At 42.0% G+C, this 15,116-nt stretch overlaps 1 protein-coding gene across 1 annotated transcript in view; it reads left to right on the plus strand.

Moving 5' to 3' along the window:
• Nucleotides 1-15,116, plus strand: part of LOC106950650 (transmembrane and TPR repeat-containing protein 2-like) — a 94,753-nt gene that overhangs the window by 40,234 nt on the left and 39,403 nt on the right. Inside the window, exon 2 of the mRNA XM_015037659.1 lies at nucleotides 1,422-1,998. Within this exon, the coding sequence (XP_014893145.1) occupies nucleotides 1,422-1,998 (577 nt within the window). The remainder of the gene's footprint in view (nucleotides 1-1,421; nucleotides 1,999-15,116) is intronic.

A 15,116-nucleotide genomic window follows, 5' to 3' on the forward strand; every position in this document is an offset into this window, starting at 1 on the left:
TGACCCCTGCTGGCGGTCCCAGCAGCCATTCACACACACAGCTTGTGGCTGATGAAGCAGCATTGGGTCAGGTCACGCAGGCTCATCCCACACAAAGGGCCGGTCCAATTGTTCCTTTTGGTGAATGCTGCTGCCTACAAGGAGAAACCCAACGTCCACATTTGTTGTCCTTAAATACCTTTAAACATGGACGTATCAACCGCTTTGCCCTGCTGGTCCTGATCCTGGCAGCAGGAGCAAACAGCCTCCCAGAGCCGTCCTCTTTCTAAACTCTTCCTTTCCTCCCGTAGTGTGTTTTCCTGACCGCCGATTTCGAGCCGTTCTCCAATGCTAAAGGCAACAACTCGTAAAGCTCTGCTGTGATGACCGTCCTGCTCAGATCTTTAATTAAAATACAGATTTATTTGATTCAGTTCAGCTAAAAGATACTTTAAATTTCCCAGAGAGACAGTAAATGTTCCCAATTAAATGTTGCAGCTCGGATCATAGAAGTATCTTCAGAGAGTTGTTGTGGATGATGATGCTAATCCAGTAACAGTCAGTCCTGCAACAAATCTGAAGAGGCCTCTGACTGAAGACCATTTCTGTATGACAGTCTGAAGATTAATATTCCTCAGTAACACTATCAGTTGTTAGCTAGCACTGCTAGTCTTCATCTCTCTATGTGGCCGTAGTGAGCTACGGCCACATAGAGGAGCTTTTGGTTCCTCTCTGGATCCATGAATCCCAGATTCAGTTTTGTCTCTTTGGTTGTTGGAGCAAACTAGTTGTTTTAAATTTGGTCCATCCATTAAATCCAGCTGGCCAGTAAAATGTGACGTTAGCCAGTAACCAGACGATTCTTGATGCTCAGTTCCAATTTGTTTTGCTGAAATAATTTTTTTTCCCGTTCGTTCATTCTGATTAAATGAATCAGACTTCTTTGTGAGTAAGTATGCTGTTGGACCAGTTTGTGATGCGTTCACTGACTCAGACTGTTTTCATTACTTCATTATTATCATCTTCAAACATTGTTTACATCCATCTGGTTTCTCCTGGAGCAGAATTATGCTGCACGTCTCACAGCGACGACGTGAAAGTCGGATAAAATGCAACATGACCTTCAGAGTGCAGATGCTTTGAATACTATCAGGAACGATTTGGTTCCATGCGACACAAACTGGGTTTTTTGGTGGTGAAAAGATCAGAATTTTTCCATTCAGACTAAATGAAAAAATCAGATTTTCATCCTCCTGCTGTTTGAATGCGGCTTCATTTCTGGTTTGGTGTAGCCATGTGATCACTTTTTCTGACTGTTATTGTAAACAAAAATTAAATATTGTCTTTTCTGCTGGTAGAATGTAGAGGATCATATGTATGTTTTGCTCATTTAGCTACTGATTTGAGTCACATATCAACGTTTTTCTGTTTTCTCTTCCCAGCCGAGCCATTAAGACCAATCAGGACCTGCTTCCGGAGACGCCCTGGACCAACATCTTTTACGATGACTTCTGGGGAACCCTGCTGACCCACAGCGGCAGCCACAAGTCCTACCGGCCCCTCTGCACCCTGTCCTTCCGCCTCAACTACGCGGTGGGCGGCCTGGAGCCCTGGGGCTACCACGCGGTCAACGTGGTGCTGCACGGTGCCGTAACCGTCCTGTTCACCTCTCTGGCCCGCCTCCTGCTGGGCGGCGGGCCGTGGAGCCTGCTGGCCGGCCTGCTGTTCGCCTCCCACCCAGTCCACACTGAGGCGGTGGCGGGCGTGGTGGGGCGGGCCGACGAAGGCGCCGCCCTGTTCTTCCTGCTGTCCTTGCTGTGTTACGTCCGTCACTGCGGGCTGCGGGGCCGCGCCGGGCCCTGGCGGCTGGCAGCGTGGCTCCTGAGCAGCCTGGCCTGCGCCGCCTGCAGCATGCTGTGGAAGGAGCTGGGAGTCACCGTCCTGGCCGTGGCGGCTTTATACGACGTCTGCGTCTTCCACAGACTCAAACTGAGACAGACCATTCTGCTGCTTTACAAGGTAAAACTCTTTGCTTCTGCCTCAGAGGGAAGGGAGGTGGGTCACACAGAGGTGTGTTTGCAGCGTTGGTTTATTCCGAGTGTGTGAACAGCTGCATCCTTCGGGGATCACTGGCTGGTTTCATGTGTTTGCAAAAAAAGCAAACAAATCTGAACAAGCAGAGCAGCGCTGATGGTTTACAGCTCTTCATTTGCTTCTGGTGGCTGATATGAGAGGAATATCTTTATGTCTGGCATGCAAACAAACAGCTTTTCATAATAAAAGCATGACAAAATGACACCTTCATCTTTTTGGGATTTTATCTGCAGGACAAAAAGTGATGATATTTATCTGGATTCGGTGTCCATCCAGATTCAGTTTCTGTTTCGATATGGGGCAATCATATTAATGAATGTAAAATGTTGCCTTAATTACATCAGATTAATTAGAATCCAAACAAATAACACAACATGCAAAAATAACAGACAAGAAAGGCAATAAAAACATTGTAGGAAAAGTATTTTATGACATCAATGAAAAGGCCTCGTGTCTTTTGAGATGTTTATAAATTGATATTTGCCATAAAATATTTGCAGAAACAGGAAGTTCCTGAAAGGCACCTGGTGTTCTTTAAGCTTCCAGCAGAGATAGGTGGCGCTCTCTCTAACAGGTGATGTGTCTCTACACTGATAAAACATTCTGTGAAAATGAATATTTTCACAGTCTGCCCTGGAGCTCCGCCTCGTTCCATTTGTACCGCTTTGCTTTTTAATAAAATCCTCAAAACAAGACCTGATGGATTATTAACGACATTTTCTCAGTTAGCATCATAATGATGTAATGAAAACTCCTTGTTGCCGTAGCGCCCGGTCTGTTCAGAAGACCTTTTCTCCATAAGCACCTGTCAGAAGCGTTTTCCATTTTCTGCCTGTTTGTTGGTCCATATTTTCCCCAACATAGCAGATCCAACAAGATGGCTCCCCAGGCTGCTCTAAACCAGCCAATGGGAACGAGCGCTGCTGAGAACAGAGCTGCACAGTATCAGGAAAACAATCGTGATTAATTGATTATCAAAATAAAATAAAAAATAGCAATTGATTAATCATTTACACGAATATACAAACTCTAAAAATGATCATTTGCTGAAACAACAGGACAGTAATTCAATCAAAAATGTACAAAAAATCTATATATTTTACATTTAAGATGAAAAACCTTAATTTTCCGTAAACCCAGAACTCTCCTAGCGTCAGTTTTAACTTCACCTGATTCAAATTCTGATAAAGAAATCTCAACATGAGCACCTTTTACTTTCCAGTTATTAATCCAAAACCAATCACCAGATCAGTAAACAGTATTTTGTTTAGCTGCAGATGCATCCTTTGCTACAGATGATCAGGTGTTCACTAAAGGAATGCTAGGTACTAAAATCTTTGTTTTCTTAAAAAATATTTTTTTTCTACAGTGGAGAAATCAATGAATATTCACATTTTGAAATGTAAATGCAGGATTTATCTTTTTATGGAATCAGAGGTCATACATAAGTGGAAAGTCCAAACGTCACACCATCCTGCTAAGATTTAAAGATGTTATTATCCACCTAATATAAACCTTTTTGTTCCTGTTAAAGCCAATAAATTATCTTATCATAGAATATTCTTAAAACTTGATCTAATATTTCCTTTCTTAATCTAAATATTCCTCATTATATTTTATATTTGCTCACTCGTTTTGCAACTCCTGAACTCTTTCAGCGTAATTTTGTAGATATTTAACTAAAATGTTAAAAGCTCAGTAGTTCATATCTTCAAAGTCGTATTTATGGTAGACGGTGATGATTGGTTATGACTGCAGCATCAACAAAGTTCACCAAGATCAGATCTCAGATGAAAGGGTGAATAAAATGACACCAAATCAGTTTGTTCTGCCCAAAGACAAAACATGAATTATGATCATTAGTTCTGCAAACACTGCAGCTGTCGTCCATAAAGGGGGAGATGACACACTGTGTGAGTTCTCCTTTTATTTTGGAGATCTTCCTCCTCCTATGAGGAGAGGAAGTAGTTAAAGCAGAACATTTCTAAAGTTAAAATGTGACGCAGTTTGGTTCCTGAAGCCTGTCATTTAGAAAACCTCCATCAGACGCAGTCATGCTAACTTCCTGTCCCGGTGAGCGAAGCACAGAGACATGGAGGAGTGTTTCTGAACCAAACGGCTGATGATCCGTCACATTCAGAGCGTTTTGCTTTCTGCCCGTTAGTGTGAGGCCTGGCAGTCGATGAAGAGGAGCTGCTCTTCTGGAGTCTAAGTTGGTTAATTGTTGGATTAAAAAATACATTTGCATCAGGCAACGAGATTCATCTGGAGACCTTTGAGTAGATTTATCCTTTATATGGAAATGTTAGGTCCTAAAATATGAAGAAATGCTGATTTTTTGGTGAACGGAATCTTTAAAGAGATTCAACCAAACTGTAAAATCTCTGTAGATGGAAATGTTTCTGATTTCTCCTAACCAGAGTGATGAAGCCACTGACTTTAGAAAATCTCAATGTTGTTATGTACAATATTTCACAGTAACACACCATCAGCTGTTAGCAGCTCTGCTAATCCATCTCTTTTGCTTTTGCTCCTCTTCAAATCTCCATCTGGCAGAGAGACGATGGAGAGATGGTTGAACTTCCTCCTCTCTCTCTGCATCCATGAAGCCTCCTTTTCAGCTCCTCTTATTATTTGGGGTCAAAGTTCAGTTATTGAGATGCTAATCAGTGTACCTTGTTGCCATGGTTACGCATTAAAATAACTGTCTGAAAGTAAAAAGCCAAGAGCAAAACTCACAGTAGAACCAGAGAGAACAACTGACCGAACAGCAACAATTCGACCAGAAAATCCTGAACAAACGTCTGGAAAAACAGAAGAAATGAAAAGCAGCAGAGCGGCTCCAGCATGCTGCCGCCGGAGCGATGCTGCTCCAGAGTTTGGCGAGTGGCTCCAGCATGCTGCCGCCGGAGCTCCAGAGTTTGGCTGGCAGTCTTGATCCAACGACGGTACAACTATGCCTTAGATTCAGTTTAGTTTTAAAAAGCAGCAGCTCCCTCCTGCTGCAGGTCTTATGTTTGGTTTGAGTCCAGCAGCTTGTACAGTTTGGTAGTTTTACAATGTCTTCTAATTAGCTCTTTCCACATTATGTGATGCCTTGAAAAGTGGAGAAGAGTGTCATTATGTTGTTTACTCAGATGGACCGTTACTATCTGATTCCCTCCAGTTTGCAGCTTATTAACCCCGTCACGGCCACATGCTACGAACTCAGGCAGCGAGTTGATGGAGTTCAAATGTAACGTATTGATGCCATAATCATGCTTAATGTGGAAAAACGGGCTCTTTATGAGGCTCTTTCCTGCACAGCGTTAGTTAATAGGCTCGTTTTCTATGCAAGACGCTGAAAGTCGATTAGAGCTCCTAATTTAGCTGAGGAACAAATGCAGTCAGACGGTGTTTAGCAGATACAGAGCTCTGTTCTGCATCTCTACTAACCAGTAAAATGAACGTTAAACTCGTGGAAAGGACCCTGAATGTAAGAGCTGTGATAGGAAAACAATTCCTGTTCGGCAGGCGGTCCAGTGTAAACGCCTCCAGGAAAACTCGGCTCTGTGCATCGCCTCTTTTCTCTGGAGTTCAGCATCCACTGTTCCTGTGACTGAAGTCACATTTTTAACTGGGAGGGGAATATGTTTGTGATTTCTGGAGCATTCAGCATCAGCCGGACTCCTGAGGGGCCATCGCTTCCAACACGACCGCGGCGAACTTCTGAAAACGCTCCGCTGAAACGTAACGCTCTGAAACAGTAAACTGGAGGAAGCAGACTCATCTTGTTGATGTCATGTCAGCCCCTTGCATCCATCCATTCCTTCAGTGCTATGAACGCTTCCATGGAAACTCCAAATATTACTCCAGAATCATCAAAGTGCACAGCAGAAAAATAATTCCCAGATCTGGGATGAGACCCAGCTGGCCCTGAGTGGAAGTCAGGCTGCATCTTTTCTCACCTCCTGTTTTCTGTTCGCACTTCTCCCGTTAGTTCAAGGTCACTGCTCAGGGCGCGCTCGTGTGCGTGCGTGTTTGTGGGATGCAGCTGATGGCGTTTACATAGGCGAAGAGCTCAGGTGTTTCAGAGTGGGTCGTGTCAGAGAGGCCAGACCTCAGGAACGCTGGAAAGCCTGAGAGCCGACAGAGTTCCAGATGTGAGATGTTGCAGTTTCTCTGCAACATATTTTTCATGGATGTTAATCAGCGTTGTCCAAAGTGTGGCCCGGGGGCTGTATGTGGCCCTCTGGATGATTTTGTGTGACAAATAAGATCTGTAAGCAGAGGCAATGGTCAACTTTTTTTATTTCTTTTAGCTCGACAAATTTTACAGACCGATTATACCTTAAAATGACAACAACAAAAAAAAGTTTGATTCAACACAAGTTTCCTATTCATTGACCAGGTTTTTGCACTTGTTGCTATTTTGTAATATTATATTACCACAAACTTCCAGAAACTCTTTCTCAGATTTGGGCTGAGAAACCAATCAACCCCTGAAAAAATCAACAAACTATTATGTTTGCTTCAATAAAAGCTTGCATTATTTGAGCAGATAAAATAGTAAATATCATGAATTTTTGTGTTCAATAATAATAAACGCCCTGCAGGATCATCCTAGAACAAATGACAACCAGCGTTAAAACACAGCTTCTGTGTTTTAGAAGCAGCAGAGGGAAACCCAGGCAGGCCGTTCGTTTTACCTGCGGCTCCACAGATGCTCCTTTGTGCTCTAATGGTTCCTGTCACTGCGTGATAGATTGAGCCCGGTGGGCTCGGCTCGCGCCCCCTGCCCTCTCCCACCTGCCTCTCTCCTGGGAGGCTGACTGTGTGCAGGACGCCTGCATGGTGTCAACCTGCTGAGTCTGGCTGCACCAGGCAGGACATCAGTAACTTTATAAAAAATGATTTAATTTCAATCACGCATCATTCCAGTTGATCCTAGTTATCAGTTCATTTTATTATTCAAATTATTTTACAAATTTTCTGAGGAAACCCAGCAGTGAACTATTAGTGAACTAATGGCAACATCAGTGATTTCCTTTTCAGCATCTCTCAACAGATGCTGTCTGTTGAGAGATGCAACAGACAGCATCACTCCTCCTGACCAGCAGGGGGCGACGGCAGACGATCACTTCGCTTACAGCAACACCTCATTCAGAGCATGCATGTGGCGACAGTAGAGAGGAAAAACTGTCCTGATAACAGGAAGAAACCTGCTGCAGAACCAGAACCGGGCTCAGGATCAGAACTAGAACCGGGCTCAGGACCAGAACCTGGAACAGAACCAGAACCGGGCTCAGTACCAGAACCGGGATCAGGACCAGAACCGGGCTCAGTACCAGAACCTGGAACAGAACCAGAACTGGGCTCAGGACTAGAACCAGAACCGGGCTCAGTACCAGAACCTGGAATAGAACCAGAACCGGGCTCAGTACCACAACCTGGAACAGAACCAGAACCGGGCTCAGGACCAGAACCAGAACCGGGCTCAGTACCCGGTGCCGTCTGACCAGCTTGAGGTTTGAGAAGACGGAGCAGAGAACTTTTGATGAACTGAGAACTTTTGATGTAAAAAGTATAAATTTAGCAGCAGGAGAGCGATTTGGTGTTGGCAGCATTATGCCAGCCGATCCCGTCCTCCAGGAAGGAACCACAGCCAAACAGAACCGGGTCAGTACTTAGTCTGGCAGTAAAATCTTACTGACATCTTCAGAGGAAGATTTGGATCCTAATTCAGTTTTTATTGCTCCATGTTGGTTCGTGTGGAGCTTTTCTTACCCAGCAGTGTCACTGAGCCAAAACCATGAATGTAGGTTTTATCACAACACGAAGGACTTCTGCTGTTTATCGGTTCTGTTTTCCTTTTTTCTGTTGAGAGATGCTGAAAAGGAAATCACTGATGTTGCCATTAGTTCACTAAGACAACCTGACAACAGCAGAAACTGATGGGCTGTTAGCTTCTATGATGCCTTTTTGCAATGAAATAGTCTTGAATCTAACGTTATGATAAACAATCTGTCTTTTTAATACCAAACTCTCAGGGCTGACATTCTCCGATGAGACGGTTCCAGTGTTTTGTTTCTGCTCCAACACATTTTTCTGCCTCGTCTTTTTCCTGTGTGTTTTTCATTTCTTATTTAAATGATTTCTGAGCCTCTTCGTGTCACTTTGGATCTGCGGTTGCTTTCTCGCATTACATGCTCCGTTGGTATTCAGAGAGAAAGTGATGCATGAGCAGCCATGCGATGCTCTGAGGCTCTCAGCAGCCTGTGTGAAGAAGCACAGGCTGATTTTTTTGGGCCACTCTGATGCAGCTGAGTGTCGCTCTTTGGCAGCCTTTCCCTTCGTCTCAGCTCTCACAGAACAGCCCGATTGTTTTCTCTTCTTTCTTGTGCAGTTGCTGAGTTGCAGTTTTCTTCCTCAAACACTGGTTGGGTTGCTCTGAGTGAAATGTGCGCTGGCCCACACCCAGATCTAATTTCTGCTCTGTGACATGTTGGAATGATTATCACAGCGGTGAAGCTAAACCACACGGGACGGTCGGGGAGTCATAAACACGGACGCAGACGGTGGAAAGATCCTCCTGGAGAGAGAATCTGAAAATGAACGTCTCAGGAGCAGCTTGTTGCATCATCAAACATCGTACCTGTTAGCACGACATCCAGCCACGGCCGTCAGTGCCACGCTGGGGATGCATTACTTAAAAAAATACATAATAATCACGTTTAGTTTGTGTTTCGGCATTCTGCTGCAGCTAAAGGAGATAACGGTGCTTTCTTTCTCTGCTTCCACATCTGGAAAATCTTCTCAGTCGTCAGACTCGGCGGTAATCTTCGGACACACCGGTGCAGCATAATAAGTGAGTTATTATGCTCTTGTGTGAATTTGAGTCTGCGTTTGCAGACTTTGAGAAACTTGGGTGGTGTGCCCAGAATACTCCCACAGCATTAAAGGTTTCTTTCATCTCTCTTTCTGTCCCGTCTTTCTTTTTCCCCGACCCGCTCTGTGTTTTCTTGCTGGAGCTTTTTTCTCTCTGTGAACATCTTTGGTTTACCGTCTTCACTGAAAACTGAGAATTAAAGCAATCCAGCAAGTCATAAAAGGTTTCTGTGATACTGCAATCACTTTTATGATGACGTTATCTTTTTATTAGCTTGTGCAGGAGCTAAAGGGAAGTTTGAACTATTTTCTTATCGTCACAAATGCCTCTTAGTTTTCCACCTGGCCCTGAGATTTTGTTTTGAGCAGTGGAGTGCTTTTATACTGGTACTGTAGAAAAATCCTATTTAAAACTCAACATACTGAAGCAGTTAGTGACAAAAATTTAACTTGTAAAACAAGTATTTTAAAAGATTTCTGTTTCCACACTCGGCAGCCCGGTCTGACTTCCTGTCATTTGAGAATCAATACCATAAGAAAATTATGACAGAATCACGACTTGCAGCGTCTTCCTGCACCAAGCTAGTCCAACACACTGAGTTCTGCAATGACCTGTAGCATGACACTGATAAAGATTCACTCCAAATGCTGAAAGTTAAACTGACAGCTTGACCTACTTTCTGAATAATGTGGCTGATAATAATCTGAGTATTTGGGGGAATCCATTAAGCATTTATATTCATCCCCAAAAGGTCAAACAGATGTATGAATATATATTACAGTAATGAGATGGACAGGAGACCAAGACGATGTGTCACACTGGGAATCCCACATCATTGATCCCAATAAATCTGAGCTATTCAGGAACAGAAATGCATCAAAAGCAACACACACACGGTTCACCAGATCTCCCTACTTTTCTCACATTTAAATGTTTTTCAATATAACAGCAAACTTGTCAAGATAAGCAGCTGATCTCAGGCTCTACTGGAGCAGATAGCTGGACTAATGCCACACAAGCTTCAATATTCTGTACAGTCAGCACATTTACTTTTGAAAACAAAAAAGAAAAATGAATTGTTTATGTTTCCTATTAATAAATAAATGTTAGCAGGGTTTCTTTTGCAGTCTGGAAAAGTCTAAAATTTGATTTTATTTCCTTCCTTATCTTTATTATTTTACTTTTTTTATTTGAATAAAGTCAAAGGACGCAAACGTCTAAATGACACCAAAATAAAGTTGTAATATCACGAGAATAAACTGATATTATGAAAATTAAGTAATAATAATGGAGATCAATTACCAGAATTTGTATATTTATTTTCCTAAAATAATGACTTTATTATCATAATGTTCTTCCTGTAATGCTGATGAACGTTGCTTGGCGATGTGGCGGGAGCTGCAAGCTGCATCACATCTTCCCCATCTGGGTTCTGATTTTTCTGCAGCCACTGGAAGCCGTCACATCTCACCAGCAGCCATCTTTGTGCTGCTGGCAGAGTTCCAGTCACGTTCACCTCTCTCCAGTAAAAACAGCAACAAATGCTGTGGTGTCAGTGAGGCCTGGTGGTCACCCTGTAACCTGAGCCACCAGAGAAGAGAAGACAGAGTTCAGCTGGGGATTTCTCCCTCTGACGGTCCTTCAGCTCCAGCTTGGACTCATTCATGCTCGTGTTCTGCTGCAGGAACTCACCGCCTCCACAGAGTAATCCCTGGAATCCTGCATGCACAGGACAAACTTTGTTTCTGTTGACTTCTCCCCTCCATCCTGTGCTCCACAAAGTCAGCCCGCAGCACTAACCTGCTTCATCTTCCTCCTCCTCCGCCTTGAAGCTTGAATCAGCATCCTGTCACAGTAAATTTGCAGTCGTGGTCACACAGTCTACTTGACCCTTACAGTGCAAATAAATGGGGGAAATGAAAGGCCAGAAACGAGACACACTGGGTTTATTTTTCAAACCATTACTGTGGTTTCACTCAATAAATATCTCCTCTGAAATGTCAAGGGGTCTGTGTCAACGTTGGTTTTCCATTGTCATTAAGCTCTTATTGCTCTGTCTGCTTGACTGGTTTGGTTTTAAGAATAATTTAACCCCATAATCCCTGAATGTACATTAAATTGTACAAAAAATTATAGCACTTGTATGTTTGCAGTCAAACCTACATTTAAATAAATTTGAACATTATACCTACTGGTAGTGTAAATTCAGGTATGGTGCACATTAGATCCACTCAGCACTTAAGGAAGGAAGCAGTTTACAAATTTAGCAGTTTTTTATTTTTTTACACGCGTTAAGTCAGGCAGACTGGCATAATTATTGTCTGAGTGCTTAGATGAAGCCCAACAAATTTATTCTGGGTTTATTTCAAATGTAATAAACATGGAGATGGAAAAGAAAGGAATGTGGAAAAATGTTTGAAGGGAAGAAAGAAGGAGATAGAAGTAGAGACACAAAGAAACTTGAAGAGAACAAGTCTGGAAGTCTGCAGAAAGAGAGAAAACCAAACTGAGAAACAATACCAACAAAAACATTTACATATATAATAACTACAACAACACACAGTTCATCCAACTCAACTTTCCTATGTCACCTCAAGTTGACAAATTCTTTCTCACAGTCGACAGCTCCGTCGTGTTTCCCTCCCCTCAGACCGAACCTCATGCTCACTTTAACGTCATGTTTCATCCGATGTTTGCACTGGGAGAAAATGAAGACAGATTTACAGTCCGTTTTGCATTTTTAAAGCTTTTCAGTTGGTTAGTTTTTACATTTGACATTCTTGTAGCTTTGCAACTCAGCAGAAACTTTTGGAAAACTTTCCTCCTCACCCTCCAGCTCAGCAGGTAGAAGGTCAACTCTTACAACAGCAGCTTCTACTTTCGGACGTGTTTGTTTGCCAAAAGTTTTGCTGCTCTTCCCCACATATTTCAAGCTCAGGTTTCACTAGCCTATGAGAACTTGGCAAAGTGGAGAATTTTCCATTGATCATGAGATTTTATTCTCTTTTTTTCATGGGCTGCTCATATTTTTATCCTGCATACCTGTAGAAAACATTTTACATTCGACCAGACGTTCGGGGTTTTTTTTCTCCACTGAGAGAAAAAAACCCGAAACGTTGCTCTTTTTCTTGTTGGTCCAGATGTAAATATCTGGTTTCTGATGGACAGGGACAGTGATCTGGATTTTTGGAGACATGTCCCTTGGTCTGATAAAAATTCAAATTAAAGTTTTTGCTCATAATGATCATCTTTAGATTTAGAGGCAAAAAGAGAGAAGCTTGCCAGCCTAAAAATGTTTCCCCATCATGATGTGATTGTGTTTTGCTACAAGAGGGACTGGTGCGCTTCACAAACAAGCGTGGACTTAACTGACTCTTCCAATCAGTTTCAGTGTATATAAGACGACCAAGTCCCTGTTTTGATTCCCTACTGAGATCTCTCTGCATGGAGGAACGAACAAAAAGTCCAGCAAACATTTGGTAAAACTTGTGAAATCTTGACAATGAGGGAAAATGTTTCTTATTATTTTAGCTTTACCAAACAGAAATGTTTGTAAATCCCAACTGACCTAAAACCAGCAAAGCTTAGCCTGAATAAATGTTAAAATAGGAAGTTTGTTTTTTCATACAGTTTATAGTCCATTAGAGGAAGGCCCCTGGTGGCCCCTAAGTTAAGATCCCTTTGCTTAAACTTGAAGAGAGCAACTTTTACAGCATCACTCTGCCTCGTCCACAGAGTGTTTTAGGGTCGGAGGCTCAGTGAAGCAAAGCAGGAAGCTGGAATGTTGAGTGAAGGTTTTGAAGGAAATGAATCCCACGTTGGTCCAGTGATTATGGTTAATAAAATCTGACCAAGACAGCATGATCATGATGTTTTACAACATCTCGGTTGGAAAGTTTCTTACTCGGATGTATTTGCTTTAGTCATTTGGGTGAAGACTCTTCTGTTTTTTCCACTGTAGGCCTTTAGATATCAGGGCAGCAGTAAAAATAACAATATTTACCAGTCAATTAAATAATTGGTTTTATTTCCAATAAATTTCTGGTGATTATTGGCTCTTTTCCAGTGATTTTCTCTTTCAGACTCGGCTGTTTGTGGACCAGCCAGATGAACTGACTGGACGGTTTCTGACTGGTTCACATGAGTTAAAAGTTTGCTCCTGAGCAGATCGAGGGGAGATTTCTGAGGTTTCACCTCATGACCTTTTGCTACTCAACTCAGCTTCGTATCCTAAACTGATCCATGTAGTTTGTCTGTTGCATCTATAAATATTTGAGTTGAATTTCAGATAATTTTCTGTGGAATTTGTTCTACATTGTGCTTTCAGTCACTTTGACTGTTTCAAATGTTTAACTTGGCTTTAAATGCATCCAATTTAGTCTTGTGAACTTGGTCATCCATTGATAGAGGAGAAAAGTGCTGCTCTCTGGTCATCATGGCAACAAAATCCCACTTGGTTGAGCCTGAAATTTCAGTTGGTAAAAGTTTGAGAGCCCAGTGTGATTCCATCAAGTCTGTGGCCTGTGATGGTGGCATCAGCTAACGTAGAAGCACTGAGAGTACTTTTTTCTTTTCTGTGTGAAATGTGTTGGGTTTTCCATTTTCCTTGGCTGTTATGACTGTTGGCATAATAGCCAGTGCCAACAGTCAGCACTGATATTGATGTTGCATGTGTTGCAGTGTTGCTTAGATAATTTACTTTAAAAAATAATACATTCACAATGTAACACTGTGCTTGCAAAATTTGGCTTCAGCTAATTTAGTGGAAGTTTAAACGGTGCCCAACTTTTATTTGTGGCATAAAAAAAGCCAGCAAAATGTCACATTGTTGTTCCCATTTAGCTGTGAAAGTTGAATAGAAATACTCTAAATCACTCCTTACAACCAAAAACTGCTTGTTACTGCAGTCATTAAATGCTGAGTAAGAAGTGGAAGAGACAAAGGAACGACAAGAGCTAATTACAGGTGAGTGGGTGCAGCTGGAGAAGGGAGCAGGCAGAGGAAAACAAATGTGAAGCAGAAGGGAAGTATTCTGGTAAACAGGTGGGCACACACTTCCGCTAATCTGCTAACAGTGGAGCTAGCATTCCATCTAGCGCTTTTGCTCACCTTTAACAGACTTTGCTTCCCCATCGTGCATTCTTCTAAATCAATTCTAAATTGCTAAATTTCTCTGCTGTTTTCACAAACTTCCTGTAGAATAAAGTTCAAAGTCTTTGTTGAAGTTTTGATGTCGACTGGAAATAATTCTTCTAGGTCAGGGGTCACCAACTCCAGTCCTCAAGGGCTACCATCCTGCAACTTTTAGATTCACCTCTGCTCCAAAATGTCTGAATTCCCTCACCAGCATTCATTCCTCTCTGCAATAGGCTGGAAACGAGCAGTTTATTTGATCCAGGTGTGTTTGAGCAGAGACGCATCTAAAAGTTACAGGATGGTGGCCCTCAAGGACTGGAGTTGGTGACCCCTGATCTAGAAGTTAAACATTTATATTCATGCTCTTATTTTGAAGTGGGTGAAGAGCGTTTAAGCAGCGATTCAGTTTCCTCTCTTCATGTTCTCTCTTTTTTCTCTCGTAATTTAATTTAAAACAAGAAACATACCAGAACAAAATAAAACTCTGCTTTTAGAGAATAAGATATAAGCATAAAGACAATATATAAGGGCGCAAAAAACATGCACTGTATAATGTCAGAACTAAACTGGTGCTTCAGTATTATAATCTTTCAAGGACAGATATAATTTGATAGGCATAAGCATTTAATTTTGATTTGTAGGACTCTATATAAAGATTATATATAATTGAAGACAATTACATATGGAAATTAGGTTTTTGTTGCTATGAAAAAAGTATGTGATTTCCTTCCAGAATATTCCTGTATGACAACAATCCCCAAACAGATGCTCCTCATGTTATTCTGTACCCAGAATGCTTTGCTGTAGTTCTACAGTAAACTGTTTAAAATCTACAGATATCCTGTGTGCTTTCAGACATGTGGTAGGTATCATTATGACCAAAATTAGCATTTTAGCATGAGCTAAATGCCAAGTTAATATAGTGCTTTAGCATTAGCTAAATACCATGTTCGTATGGCGCTTTAGCATTAGCTAAATACCATGTTCGTTTGGTGTGTTAGCATTAGCTAAATACCATGTTCGTTTGGTGTGTTAGCAT

This window comes from Poecilia latipinna, unplaced genomic scaffold (assembly GCF_001443285.1).
Source record: "Poecilia latipinna isolate Pla-1442-1.1 unplaced genomic scaffold, P_latipinna-1.0 Scaffold414, whole genome shotgun sequence".
Lineage (NCBI taxonomy): Eukaryota > Metazoa > Chordata > Actinopteri > Cyprinodontiformes > Poeciliidae > Poecilia > Poecilia latipinna.